This window comes from Berghia stephanieae, chromosome 14 (genome assembly GCF_034508935.2).
Source record: "Berghia stephanieae isolate SIO BIC M18660-M18661 chromosome 14, UCSD_Bste_1.3, whole genome shotgun sequence".
Lineage (NCBI taxonomy): Eukaryota > Metazoa > Mollusca > Gastropoda > Nudibranchia > Aeolidiidae > Berghia > Berghia stephanieae.
In genome coordinates, this window is record NC_088373.1 from 28,064,110 (window position 1) to 28,076,609 (window position 12,500).

Here is a 12,500-nt window from a genome sequence, read left to right on the forward strand (position 1 = left end):
GTAGTGGTCAGCAGGAACAATCCTTTTAAAAAAATTTTGCTAGAAATAAGTGAGATATTTATATATATATATATATATATATATATATATATATATATATATATATATATATATATATATACATAATATATATATATATATATATATATATATATATATATATATATATAGAGAGAGAGAGAGAGAGAGAGAGAGAGAGAGAGAGAGAGAGGGGGGGGGGGGGGGGGAGACGAGGGGTGTGTGGAGCTAGGAAACGCATTTTCATTACAAATAATCACACAACACACATTGCATATTTCCACGCAAACATCTGCTGTTTTCGCACGTCATTTCGAAAACACAATCTGGTGGTTTTTTTTTTTTTTTTTGTCATTATCTTTAATTTGTTTTATAAGCTGATCCATAATTGTATAAAAAGCCTGGCTGGTAACGAATAACCTAGCCAGGAATAAAAAACGGACGACTTGACAGCAGATCGTGTTGGCAAGTGCTCTTCTTTTCTATTGATAGTTTATTTTTTGTTTTATTTATTGTCATGCTTGTAGTTTTCAGGGTTTTTTTTAATGCGTAGAAGCGCAAAAATATGCGTTTGTTTGTTTACTCGATCGCTTGTTTTTGTGCCTTTGAATGTGTGAACATAAAGTTTTATTTAATTTTTTAATGGTCTAGTGTTGTTTGGTTTGTATTTCTTGATTTGTTCCGTTTATTTTTGTTTTAGACTGTTTAAAATTAATCTACTCCGTTCATACTACTTATTATGCATGTTAAGAGATATTCTTTTGCTTTCCCCCCTTTGTAATTGCCGGGGAAAGATTAACGCCCGGAATGTTTGGTATGTTTTTTTACTTTCCAAACCTTAGGCTAATATTCACTTTTGGCTGTTATTATCTATTTATTTTCTTTCTTTTCTTTTTTTTTCCCTTTTTTTTTCTTCTTCTTTTTATTACAGGCCACAGTTCCAGGCATTTTTGTCCGGCTATGTGGTCTTCTGGAATGACAATCGCCTTTGGATCCGAAAGTCCAGGTTTCGAGCTCCGATCTGAAGGGCGCAGAGTTGAGTCCTTGGAAAAAGACAAAAAAAAAAAAAAAAAAAAAAAAAAAAAAAAAAAAAAAAAAAAAAAAGGAAAAACAACTCTTTACTCACATAGTCTCACCATATCCAGGCGTAAAATTAGTATCTGGTCGTTAACAGCCGTTTCTCTGAAGGAAAAAAAAACACCGCAACATCGCCTTACAGACGTCATGTCTCGTCCTCCAATTTAAGAATTGCTGTGTTGGCTAGGGACCTTTGTAAAGCGCTTTGAGCACGTTAAGTGGATATTGCGCTATATACATGTTTTAGTGGGTTGACGTATGCATCACCCATAACATAGAACCGGTGTAAAACTTTGGCCGAAAAGTGAATTTCACGGTGATAGAGTCAGAAATAAATTTTTGTTCCTGGCACTTTAAGAACTCATCTTCGTCGCCTTCAATAATACGCATACCCATTTTACCCAAGTTTTATTTATATCTAATATTTGACGATAAATTAAACTTTAAGCATTTAAATGTAAGTCTCCCGTTTTGGGGCCGTTTAATCACATTTTATTATCATCTCCATTCTTGTTTTCTGCCTAGTGGTTTGTATACGAGGCCATACCTATTTGTCTGTCTTGTTTGTTTGTTTTTCTTCCAACTTTGGGCCAACTTTTCTTTACTTCAAATTATATCGATCAATTAAAGGGCGAATATGGTCTTTTCTGAAATAAATAATAATTACCTATATTGGGCAGTTTTAATCATTCTGTATCGTCATTATAGTTTTTAAAAAAAAACAACATTTTTGGTGAAAATATATAAATTATCTGTGTTGATACCCATTTTGCGACCTAATTTGGGGGTCTGGCATGAAAAAATATATAACAATCTTGTGGCAAACGTTCCACAAAAACTAATGAAGGAATGACCTTCAAATTCTTCTCTCTTATCAACATTGTAGCATAGTGTGTCACCATAGAGAGATTCTACAGCTTTAGCTTATGGAAATTTTATTAGAACATTACTAAGTTGAGAATCAAATTGTTATGACAAAATTGATGTTAAAAATGTATAATTTGGATTATAATTCAAAATACACGTACCTTATCAAAATATCTCTAGCTCTCTATGGTGACATAATACATTATCTCTGTGAAAGCTGTGGAAATTGTCAGACAATTGAATAGATTCTGAGAAACGTTTGACACAGTATCCCATACCCTTTGAAAAATGACATATTGAGAAAATAGCTTTCCTTTTTTTTTGGACACTTTTCTAACTAGACTAGGGTCTACATGTATCCTTTTCAATTGTGTTTTTCGTTACTTTATAGTCTGTTTCAACAAGTTGGACTTCAAAAATATTATTTCTAAGGTAATAAAATATCGTTTTCCACCAAAATCTCAAAATCAAGTTTTTGAACTATTTTCCTAATAATTATCTAGACCCAAACCGAGGTTTCTGTTGTGTTTTATAATCAATAATTATTTATTTTTGTTTTATTTGTTTGGTTGGTTGTTTTTGTTTTGTTTGTTTTTTGTTGTGTTTTTTTTATTGTTGTTTCATTTATGTTGTTATTTTACTTATTTATTTATCTATTTAAAAAAATTGCTTTTGTATAACGCAATATTTATCAAGAAAGGGGTCCTCCAGTCAACGGTAATATCTATATGTAAAACAGAACATCCCTAATACGGTTTTACTTTTTAAAAATTTTCTTTTGACAGAGACAATGCTATTACCTACCGGGTAATCATTTTACGCCTGAATACGGTGAGAAAATGTGAGTAAAGAGCCTTTTCCAAGCACTCAGCTTTATATCGCAAGAGTGGGTCCCCAATCCACGGACCTAAAGCTCCGAACGCGAGCGTCATACCACAAAAGTCGCACAAACAATACCCAAACTTGTCAAAAGTCATTAACCAGAGTCTTCCTAAACCTGAAACTTCCTTAACTTGGTTTTGGCACTTTGAATATTTTTATATTTAAGCAAACATTTTCTGCCCCATGTGACATCAACAATAAAAAGTTTCATACCTGTTTTTTGTTTGTGTTTTTTTTTTGTGTTTTTTTTTGTTTTGAGTAATGTATTTATGGTTCTACTGCTTTTTGTTGTTGGCTGAAGAAGGGTTTTGAACCCGAATCTTTACTTGTTTGATATTTCTTTCTTTTTTTTGAAGCTGTTTTAATACATTTTGTTTAGTACTATTTACAATAACACCTTCTCGCGGCTTAGTATCATTGTGATAAAAACAGTGTTGGGTTTGTTTTTTGTTCTGTTTTTTTTTTCTTCCTGTGCGTAGACTCTTTTATTGTTTTGCCTTCTGATACCAATCTCTCTCTCTCTCTCTCTCTCTCTCTCTCTCTCTCTCTCTCTCTCTCTCTCTCTCTCTCTCTCTGTCTCTGTCTTTCTCTCTCTCTCTCTCTCTCTCTCTCTCTCTCTCTCTCTCTCTCCCCCCCCCCCCCCCACGCCTTTCTTGGTTGCGTTACTTTTTGTGATTTTGTTTGTTTTGTTTTTTGTTTTCTGTTTAGCTCTTTTTGCTTGTTTGTTTGTTTGGCTTTGGGCTGGGGGGTAGGGGGGGGGGGTGCTTTTTTCTTTTTGTACTGTTTCCTATTTTTGTGTGTGTGTGTGTGGGACGAGATGGCCGCGTGGATAAGTCATTGCACTTAAATCCAAAGGTACCGGGTGGAAGCTATGCAATGGGCATCTCGTTTTATTTTACTTGAACTAAAAATTTACCCTACCCCCTCTTGTTCACTTTGTGGCGATGAACTGCGGCTGCCGACTTGATTATCTCTGTCATTTTCCTAGATAAACATAAAAACAAAGTTCCTTCTGGTTGATTTAAGGTAATTTATTAATTAATTTATGTATTAATTAATTTATTTATTCATCTACCTATCCATCTATCTATATATTTATTTTTCATACTAATCTGTTTAGTAATATATTTATTTCATATTATATATTTCAAATTTCTTGTTATTGTGTTTCATTCGGATCCTATTTTGTTGTTTGTTTTCTTGTATGTTGGTTTGCGGTTACACCACTTACTTAATAATTGGGGAATTGATTGGGCCACAGTTCATTCCGAGCATCGCAAAATGGATACCAGCGGTATTTAAAAGAAATAATGATTATATTTACATAATATTCATTTACATCTAATTTACCTATTACAGAGGCGTTGCCATTAAATCGCATTGACACAGTGTTTTGTCTGGTTCTGGAATTGGTCGATAATGTGTAGAGACCTGCATTTGCATGAAATCCAGGCATGCCCAAGACTTTTACGTCTAAATTTAGTGGATAATAATCAATGAAACAATAATAATAATAATGTTGACGATGATGATGATGATGATGATGAGGAGGAGGAGGAGGAGGAGGAGGAGGAGGAGGAGGAGGATGGTGATGATAATAGTCTTAATGATAATAATATTAATAATAACAATGATAATAATGGTAATAATAATAATAATAATAATAATAATAATAATAATAATAATAATAATAATAATAAAAATAAATAATAGTAATAATAATATCAACAATGATGATAACAACAACAATAATAATAATAATAATAATAATAATAATAATAATAATAATAATAATAATAATAATGATAATAATAATAATAATAATAATAATAATAATAATAATAATAATAATAATAATAATAATAATAATAGTAATAATAATATTAACAATGATGATGATGATGATGATGATAATAATAATAATGATAATAATAATAATAATAATAATAATAATAATAATAATAATAATAATAATAATAATAATAATAATAATAATATAATGATGATGATGATGATGATAATAATAATAACAACAACAATACATTTTAAAGTAAATAAACGTGCTTTAAGAGGTGTTCTTGCACAGATTTTGCACTGTTGTCATGTCATTTTAGATTTTATGTCGCCTTCTTGTTCACAAATATTTTGCCACAGAATACAGAAAAGTCTCGATTCCGAATTGTGCATAGCTCTCTCCTTATTTCGATGTCAAAAAGGCAACGATTATCACCTGAAACCAAGAAAAACACACTGCTGAACAGACTGCAGCGTGGCATTTGAGGTTTTTCGAGCTTTTAAATTTTTTATACAGCGCAAAATTGCCTTACAAATGGTCCCTGACCAACAGCAACACGTAACATGTAGAACGGGACATGACGCCTTATAGGCGATCTTACAAATTATTTTTTTTCCGACAGAGACAACGCTATTAACGGCCATGTACTCATTTTACACCTGAGTATGGTGAGAGAATGTGAGTAAAGAGCCTTTTCCAAGGACTCAACTATGCGCCGAGCGAGGCTCGAACTCGGGACCTTCTGATCCGAAAGCGAGTGTCATACCACAAGACCACATAGCCGCGTGGACCAGGGACCAAGAGAGTTTATAACAAATGGAAATCACTCGCGACATCATGCGGTTATAAACAATAATATGCCTGCAACTTGCATTTTTTTTTAATTTCAAAGGTCAAACGACAGCCCGCAAAATGAAAAAAAAACAAACAAACCTTAACAATTATTGTTATTTATCCACAGATTCACCATGAAGACTTTTCCAGAATGGAAAAATCTTGTTTTCTTTATGTATTCTATCATAGCAATCACCTCCTTGGTGATACCCGTAACACAATCAGTCAAAGAATTTCAAAAAGATGCAAGCGGCATAGGAAACAATGATGACAATATCGACAAAAACGATGACGTTATTACTGAAACTACCTCAACAACAGAGTTTCACCACCGTGTTAAGCGCACATCATACAAAAACACGAACTTCTATACATACGGTATAGTTCCTTACGTATTCAATCGCAGAGTTTCTTGGAGACAGCAGAATATCATACGTGAGACAATGAAACTCTTTCAAGATAATACATGCATTCGGTTCGTTCCCAGGAGAATCGATTGGGAATTAGCCAGCGATCTTTACAACCTGGGTCACAATGGTTATATTGAATTTGTTGAGCAAAGAAATTGTTTCGGGGGCATGGGCAATAGTGGCCAAAAAACTCTGGTTAGTTGTTGTGGGAAGGAGAAATGTATACACGAGTTGGGGCACGCCTTAGGTATGGTCCACGAGCACCAGAATCCTGGCGGTAAAGGATATTTACGTATAAATTACAAAAACATCCCGCAGGGTCAGAAGGGAAGATACAAAATTGCCACCGAGGATGAATTAGTTCCTGGTTATCCATTTGATATGTCATCTCCTATGGCGTATCCTTACAGGGATGATATCACAGTATTGACCCCAGATATAAACGTGGAGAAGAAAGATTTCTACATGTTTAAAGAAATCTCTGACAATCACCGATGTCCCCAAAACAATTGTTCTCATTTTGAGATGAACTGTGTTAATGATGGCTATGTGACAATGGTCCAGGATGCGTGCGCATGTCGCTGCCCTGAGGGTCTCAATCCAAAAACTGGATGTGCAACAGTTTTGTCAAATGACAGGAGAGAAAACAGATGTGGTGCCGTTTATGAAATAAACGCAGCAAACCCAACAGTGACTTTCGACAAGTCGTCAAGCCAAAACCAAGAATGCTCTTGGTTAGTTAACGCTCCTGAAGGTGATACAATAGTTTTAGAATTTCACGAGTTCAATATCGCGAAAAGAAATCGTGAATGTGCTGACGAAGTAGACATACGCTACTCTAAAATTGGACAAGGCGGTCAAAGATTCTGTGGCAACGAGGACCCAAGATTAATCCGAAGCTACTCCAACAGATTAATGTTAACTTTTCTGCCATCAAGAAGACGATCAGACGGTTCAGTATTCAACGTTACAGCCAAGCTCGTAGCCAAAGACAGTCTTTGTTATAATACTTCAGACAAAGGGTTCACTTACCGCGGCCCCATGAATTTTTCAAGAGATTACACTAAATGTCTCGATTGGTCAAAAGCTGCGCATTGTCCCCACAATCCATACAAATTTGCAGACATGTCCGCCGGTCTTGAGGAAAATTACTGCCGAAACCCTGGAGATGGTTTACGCCCATGGTGCTATACTTTTGCTCATACATGTAAGAGAAAATATTGTGATGTGTGTCATGTTGATACGCCCCATGACCTAGATCCGCCTCGGTATTGTAGGACGATGAAAGCTATGTACAATTACTGTATTTACGGTACAGATAATGACAAATTTAGATGTGCAAAGAAGTGCAAATCTGAAGTATTACCACCGCAACCAAGCGTATCAACTGTAACTTGCTCGAAACCCCCTTCCATGTCGGACAGTAATCAAATAGATAAAGTCAATCAGGAAACCTTCACCGTCGGTGAGTACGTCACTTTCAGATGTCGCAAATTCAGAAAATATTTTCGCACTGAGTTAAAGAAATATTGCTTGTCAAATGGCGACTGGAGTGCTGGGACCACAGCTTGCTTACCGTGCCACAAGGAGAGAGGATACGTTCTGTATAACGAATCCTGTTATCGGATTGAGACAGAACTGAAAACTGCCAATCAGCATCAACAAACATGTGAGTCCCTTGGAGGTAATTTAGCTGATGTGAGGACCTTGGAAGAGCAGAAGTTCATCACCGATCTTGGGTTTGAACAAGGTGCCTTAACTCTGTACATAGGAGCCAACGACCTGAATGATGAAGGGAAATTTAGGTACGTTTTAAAAATAGATTAATTATTTTTGTTAAATTCCTGATTCGGAGTTGCCAGACTGATTTTGATAAGGACAAGTTAAACAAAATATGTATTAGAAAAAAGTCATATGGACTGAAAATTTGCAAAATTTTCAGTCATATGGACTGAAAATTTGCAAAATTTTCCAAGCATCAATTTTCTCCCTTTGCCATGAGAAACAGTTTGACTTACTTTGGCTTTTCGCTCATTCTCTCCTATTCGTGCGTACCGACCGGTTACTCTCTCCGGCCTTGTTGGTATATTGTGTTGTATTTATTAAACGAGTTATTTTTATCGTGCCCAATAAGACTACGAGCTAGGAGGAATGATTACCAATAGTAATTTATTTCACCCCTCTCATTGAAAACCCTATCATTTCTTAGTAAATACGTAATTGTTGCTTTGCACGCGTTGAATTAAAAAAAATTATTCAACGTTTGCAGAATATATTTGCACATTTTATTGGCAATTAGACGTCTATAAATCTCTAATCTTTTGGTGCGTATGAACACAAATCCAACGTTTTTAGTTTTGGGTCAAATTGTCGTTCAAGCAGAAGGAGAAAGATACAAGATACAGCTCTTCCTATGTCCGCACTAGGAAGGGATGGAAATCTGGTTTGATATATAAACAGGCAGTCAGATTTCTCCGTGTTAATCTTCCGTATCGATAGGGTCTAAATTCGGCCCTAATAACAGGTTCAAATAGTATAAAGGGCTAAACAAGCCTTATAATATTTAATAAATAAGCTACCACATGAACGTTATACGTGTAGACTCATGAATATTTTATGTAATATATTTATAATACTAACGTCCAGATAGCATACAGTAAACTATGTCGTAATTGTTTCTTATTGTCTTTTTTCCACTTGGTATTTAATTTTTAGGTTTAGGGATTCCTCGGATGTGACGTGGACACCTTGGGCTCCCACGAGCAGAAATGCTCCTGGCAAGGACTGCGTGGCGTCAACTCTCATAAACACATGGTACGTGGAGGCTTGCGATGTCAGAAGACAAGCCGTGTGCAAAATTCCGATGATACGACACAGTAAAAGGGGTGGACAATGGTGCGGGGATTTACGTGACGACTGCCAGAGGCTTCTAACAAAAGACAGTGAGATGTGCAATCGGGACTACGGGTCCTTTGCCATAACACAATGCCCAAAGACATGCGACAAATGCTTCAAGCACCCTAAGGTAAAACCATATAAGCCACCTAATAAAACACAGAATACGACAAAACCAAAAGTTGTATATTTTAAGGTACGAGATTAAATATGACCTCCACCTCAAATATGTGACGCACTTCTTCAATGCGGTATTTTGACTGGGTGAAAATTACTTTTTTATTTTTATTATTTTTTTATAAATGATTATGTTTTCCCCACTAATATTGAAATTTCAATGAGAAGCACCATGTCAAGAGGAGAGATCGGCATAAGACGGAAGTTCACAATGGAATCGGATGACTTAGATTTTGCAGACGACATTGTTCTTATTTTGACAACAAAAAAGTCACGTGCAAAACATAATAAAGTCTATTTTATGAAATGTGATTTAAATAAACAATCTCCTTATAATACTGCCATACTTTAAAAAAAAAAAAAAACACACACACACAAAAAACACACTTATTTAAGATTTTACCAGTTCCAGGTTTGAGAGTTTTTGTCAATATGAGGGTAATGTTAATCGATCGAGATTAGAAGGACGAGTTTTCTGGCCAAAATTTTAAATACGTGAGCAAGTCACCTCGCCCTAGCTCAATTTGTGGCGCTGCATTGCGGCTGACGCCTGGATTATTCATGTCTTCCCTTGGAATAGACCCTAGAGACAAATTTCCCTATGGAATGAATAAAGGGAATTTTCGCAGCTTACGCCGTTCCTCTTATTCTTGTGGCGAAGATCATACAACAGTCTCTCTCTCTCTCTCTCTCTCTCTCTCTCTCTCTCTCTCTCTCTCTCTGTATATCTATCTATCTATCTATCTATCTATCTATCTATCTATCTATCTATCTATCTCTCTTGCCTTTTTTTTCTGATGATGTTTGACAGCTCTGCCTGTGACTTTACTCTGTTTTCGTCATTGAAAAAAACGTGTTTTATTTTTGGCATCCAAATCAACCTGACATAATACCGTGTTCCGTCAATGAGTCACATATTATTATAATTGAGAACAAATCACGGAGTGTGGTTTTAAGGGTTAACAATACCGTCTCCTTATATTATTCAACTTGCAGTCTTTATTATAAGGTATTATAACAAATAGATGCTTTGTTGTTTGTTTGATTATGTTTTGTTTTGTTTTGTTTTGTTTTGTTTTTTGTTTTTTAACAAATAGATGCTTTGTTTGAGGTTGTGGGGTTTTCTTTTCTTTTTTTTCTTCTTTCTTTTCTCTTGTTATGTTTTACATTTAAAATCCATTACTTAAAATAAATCTCTCACTTCATTTTTTTTTTAACATTCTCATAATAGCTTTACAGTAAAAAGAAGCTATGATAATTTCTAGTTCATCTTTTGAATTTTTAATATAAAATATTAACCCTTTGTAGGTGGTGTTCTATTTTATTCCATTATGACTCATCGTCATTATGTTTTTTAACAACGTGAACGTATAAGCAGGTCTGATAACCAGACGCAATTATGGGCTTGATTTGATATTTATCTAATGGACAAAATTTTGCAATTGTTTGAGAGTATATCCATCACAACAAGGAGACCATACTACTTTGGGTTAACAGACCTGCATATATGTACACGTCGGTTTTTACCAATAGAGGTGTGGCAGAAATGGTGGTGACGGTGGAGATGATGGTGATGGTTGTTGTTGTGATGATGGAGATGGTGATGGTTTTGGTGGTGGTGGTGGAGGTGGTGGTCTTTATGGTAGAGTTGGTGGTGGTGGTGGTGATGATGGTGATGGTGATGATGATGATGATGATGATGATGATGATGATGATGATGATGATGGTGATGGTGATGGTGATGATGATGGTGGTTATGGTAGAGTTGGTGGTGGTGGTGGTGATGATGGTGATGGTGATGATGATGATGATGATGATGATGATGATGATGATGATGATGATGATGATGGTGATGATGATGATGATGGTGGTTATGGTAGAGTTGGTGGTGGTGGTGGTGATGATGGTGATGGTGATGATGATGATGATGATGATGGTGATGGTGATGATGATGATGATGATGGTGGTGGTGGTGGTGGTGGTGGTGATGATGATGATGATGATGATGATGATGATGATGATGATGATGATGATGATGATGATGATATTGATGATGATGATGGTTATGATGATGATTATGATGATGATGGTGATGGTGATGATGATGATGATGATGATGATGATGGTGGTGGTGGTGGTGGTGGTGGTGATGATGATGATGGTTATGATGATGATTATGATGATGATGATGATGATGATGACGATGATGATGATGATATTGATGATGATGACGATAATGATGATGATGATGATGACGATGATGATGATGATGATGATGATGATATTGATGATGATGATGATCGATATTGTGATGATGATTGTGGTAGTATTGTTAGTGATGAGGGTGGTGGCGGTGTTGGTGGGTAATGGGCGATAGTCGTATTTGATGATGGTGTTGCGTGTTACTGTGTTGTCGTTTTATTTTACTGTCTGATTAAGATAATGAAAAGACCCTGATTTGAATCATATCGTCGTCCATAAGAAAAATGAAAGTGATGATACCAGGCTGCGAGAAGCTGTGGACTGTAAAAAGTCATAAACAAAAATGAATAGAACAGCTTCAACAAAAAAAAAACACAAAAAAACAAACAAAACATCAAACACGGAACGTTTCGGGCTCAAAACCCTTCTTCAGTCAAATCTTCCAAGATTTTTTCTACAGAGAGGACCTAAAAACTATCCCTGTCGTCTATCTGGAATTTAGAAATGTCTATATTGTTATTGTTGTTGGCTGAAGAAGGATTTTGAGTCCGAAACGTTTCAGGTTTGATATGTTGTTATTTTGAAGCTGTTCTATTCATTTTTATCTATCAACCAAGTAACTAAATTAAAAAAAAACAATGAGCTTTTATATTGTGCAATATCCACTAAATGTACTCAAAGCGCTTTACAATGGGTCCCTGGTCAACAGCAACATTTAACATATATGACGGGACATGACGCCTGTTAGGCGATATTACATTTTTTCGGACAAAGAAAACGCTGTTAACGGCCATGTACTCATTTTACATCTGAGTACGATGAGAGAATGTTAGAAAAGAGTCTTTTCTAAGGACTCAACTATGTGCCGAACGAGGCTCGAACCCAGGACCTTCCGATCCGAAAGCGAGTGTCATACCACATGACCACATAGCCATATAGAAATGTAAATGTTTAGGCAATATCCTTACCCATGATCACGATCACGTAACATAGAGGATATAAAACAAAGAATAGCAAAAGCAAAAAATGTGTTTTGTAAAATGCGTCTCGTTATGTCAAACAACAATCTCAAGTTGAAGACAAGAAGGAAAGTAGTGGAAACATGTTACAAGTACCCTTTTACTAACGAAAGAGTGAAAATGGAGAGGCTTCCTATGGGAATTAAACAGACAATGGACGTTTCCGGTACAAACTTCGTCAGCACAACAGTACACAAATTAACGTGAAAACAAATAAAATATAATGCAAAAAAATAAAAAAAAAACAACAAAAACAACACAAGTTCTTCTTCTTCTTCTTCTTCTTCTTCTTCTTCTTCTTCTTCTTCTTCTTCTTCTTCTTCT

General features: G+C 35.4%; 1 protein-coding gene across 1 annotated transcript in view; it reads left to right on the forward strand.

The window, feature by feature from the left end:
- Positions 1 to 430: 430 nt before the first annotated feature.
- Positions 431 to 12,500, forward strand: part of LOC144959558 (uncharacterized) — a 32,324-nt gene continuing 20,254 nt past the window's right edge. Inside the window, exons 1-3 of the mRNA XM_078892174.1 lie at positions 431 to 483; positions 5,601 to 7,688; positions 8,599 to 8,984. Coding sequence (XP_078748300.1) covers positions 5,608 to 7,688; positions 8,599 to 8,984 — 2,467 coding nt within the window. The 5' untranslated portion in view covers positions 431 to 483; positions 5,601 to 5,607. The remainder of the gene's footprint in view (positions 484 to 5,600; positions 7,689 to 8,598; positions 8,985 to 12,500) is intronic.